This window comes from Formica exsecta, unplaced genomic scaffold, assembly GCF_003651465.1.
Source record: "Formica exsecta isolate Colony F162 unplaced genomic scaffold, ASM365146v1 scaffold122, whole genome shotgun sequence".
Taxonomy (NCBI): domain Eukaryota; kingdom Metazoa; phylum Arthropoda; class Insecta; order Hymenoptera; family Formicidae; genus Formica; species Formica exsecta.
This window is the reverse complement of record NW_021848556.1, coordinates 72,087-73,148: the sequence shown is the minus strand read 5'-3', so window position 1 is coordinate 73,148 and position 1,062 is coordinate 72,087. Positions and strand designations below refer to the sequence as shown.

The 1,062-nt window shown below is 34.2% G+C and overlaps 1 protein-coding gene across 1 annotated transcript in view; it reads left to right on the top strand.

Annotated features, from left to right (window-relative positions):
* The window catches only part of LOC115245570, a 15,614-nt gene extending 14,552 nt beyond the window's left edge, over nucleotides 1-1,062 (top strand). Inside the window, exon 13 of the mRNA XM_029823948.1 lies at nucleotides 1-1,062. Coding sequence (XP_029679808.1) covers nucleotides 1-117 — 117 coding nt within the window. The 3' untranslated portion in view covers nucleotides 118-1,062.

Sequence of the window (1,062 nt, the reverse complement as noted above, 5' to 3'; positions counted from 1 at the left end):
GTCGCGAAGAGACTAGGTATCATCAAAGAGACCGACGACGAGGCGGAGGCCGAAGACTACGACGAATACGACGCAGAGTACGAGGATGAGGTCTATGAAAACGAGCCCAAGCTATGACTCTCTCTCTCTCTCTCTCTCTCTCTCGCGGTTTTCCAAGCTTACCAATACGACGAGATCGGGGACGCGCGGCGTCATTCATCATCCCAGTCATAGATCCGTCACGAGATCCGAAGTATCTTTCTCGATTCACATCCAGAGTCGACGTACAAATCAGTTCCACGATACATGAGTCACATAAGCAGACTTGTGCGGATCGAACTTCCGATTGAATAATCTATTTTTCTTCTTTTTGCACAAACTGTTTCAAGAAAAAATCGTTACAAACAAGTAAAATTGAATTATGAATACGTTGAAATTTTGCCGCGTTATCAATTAAAATCAGTAGATGAACGGATTAATGTTCGGCAACAAAAAATTAACGATTATTGAAATTAAAGTATGGGGATATTTATTAAATGATTATTGCAAAATTATTGAAAAACGATAAATATTAACTTTATCACTGGAGATTCGGCGCATCGAGTCCGATTTCTTGAAAGATCTCAATAATCTTTTCTTTTTTACAGATGTGTAAACTGTGGATAATGTAAGAGAATTTTAATTATTTAGAATTATAAAAAATTTCTGGCCTTTTCAGTCTTTACGTTATTAAAATTTTGACGTTATTAAAATATAGATATACTGTTAATTGTGCTAATGGAACAATAGCAGGGGAGAAACAGCGTCTTGTGAGCGTCACGAGGAAAATACCGCTGCATATATATATATATATATACAAATCTGGGAATTAGTTTCTACAAAATGAATAGATGAACAATCGCGGAATGCAATTAAATTTGCATATATATTACAGTAGTAGCTTTAATATCTAGTCGAATATTTGCATTTTGAATATTTTCCTTTTAAGTTTTGTTACTTTTCTTTGCAGTGAGAGACATTTTACAATTATTATACTATTATACAAATATGATCGTAAGTATTTTATGTGTATTTTTTAATATA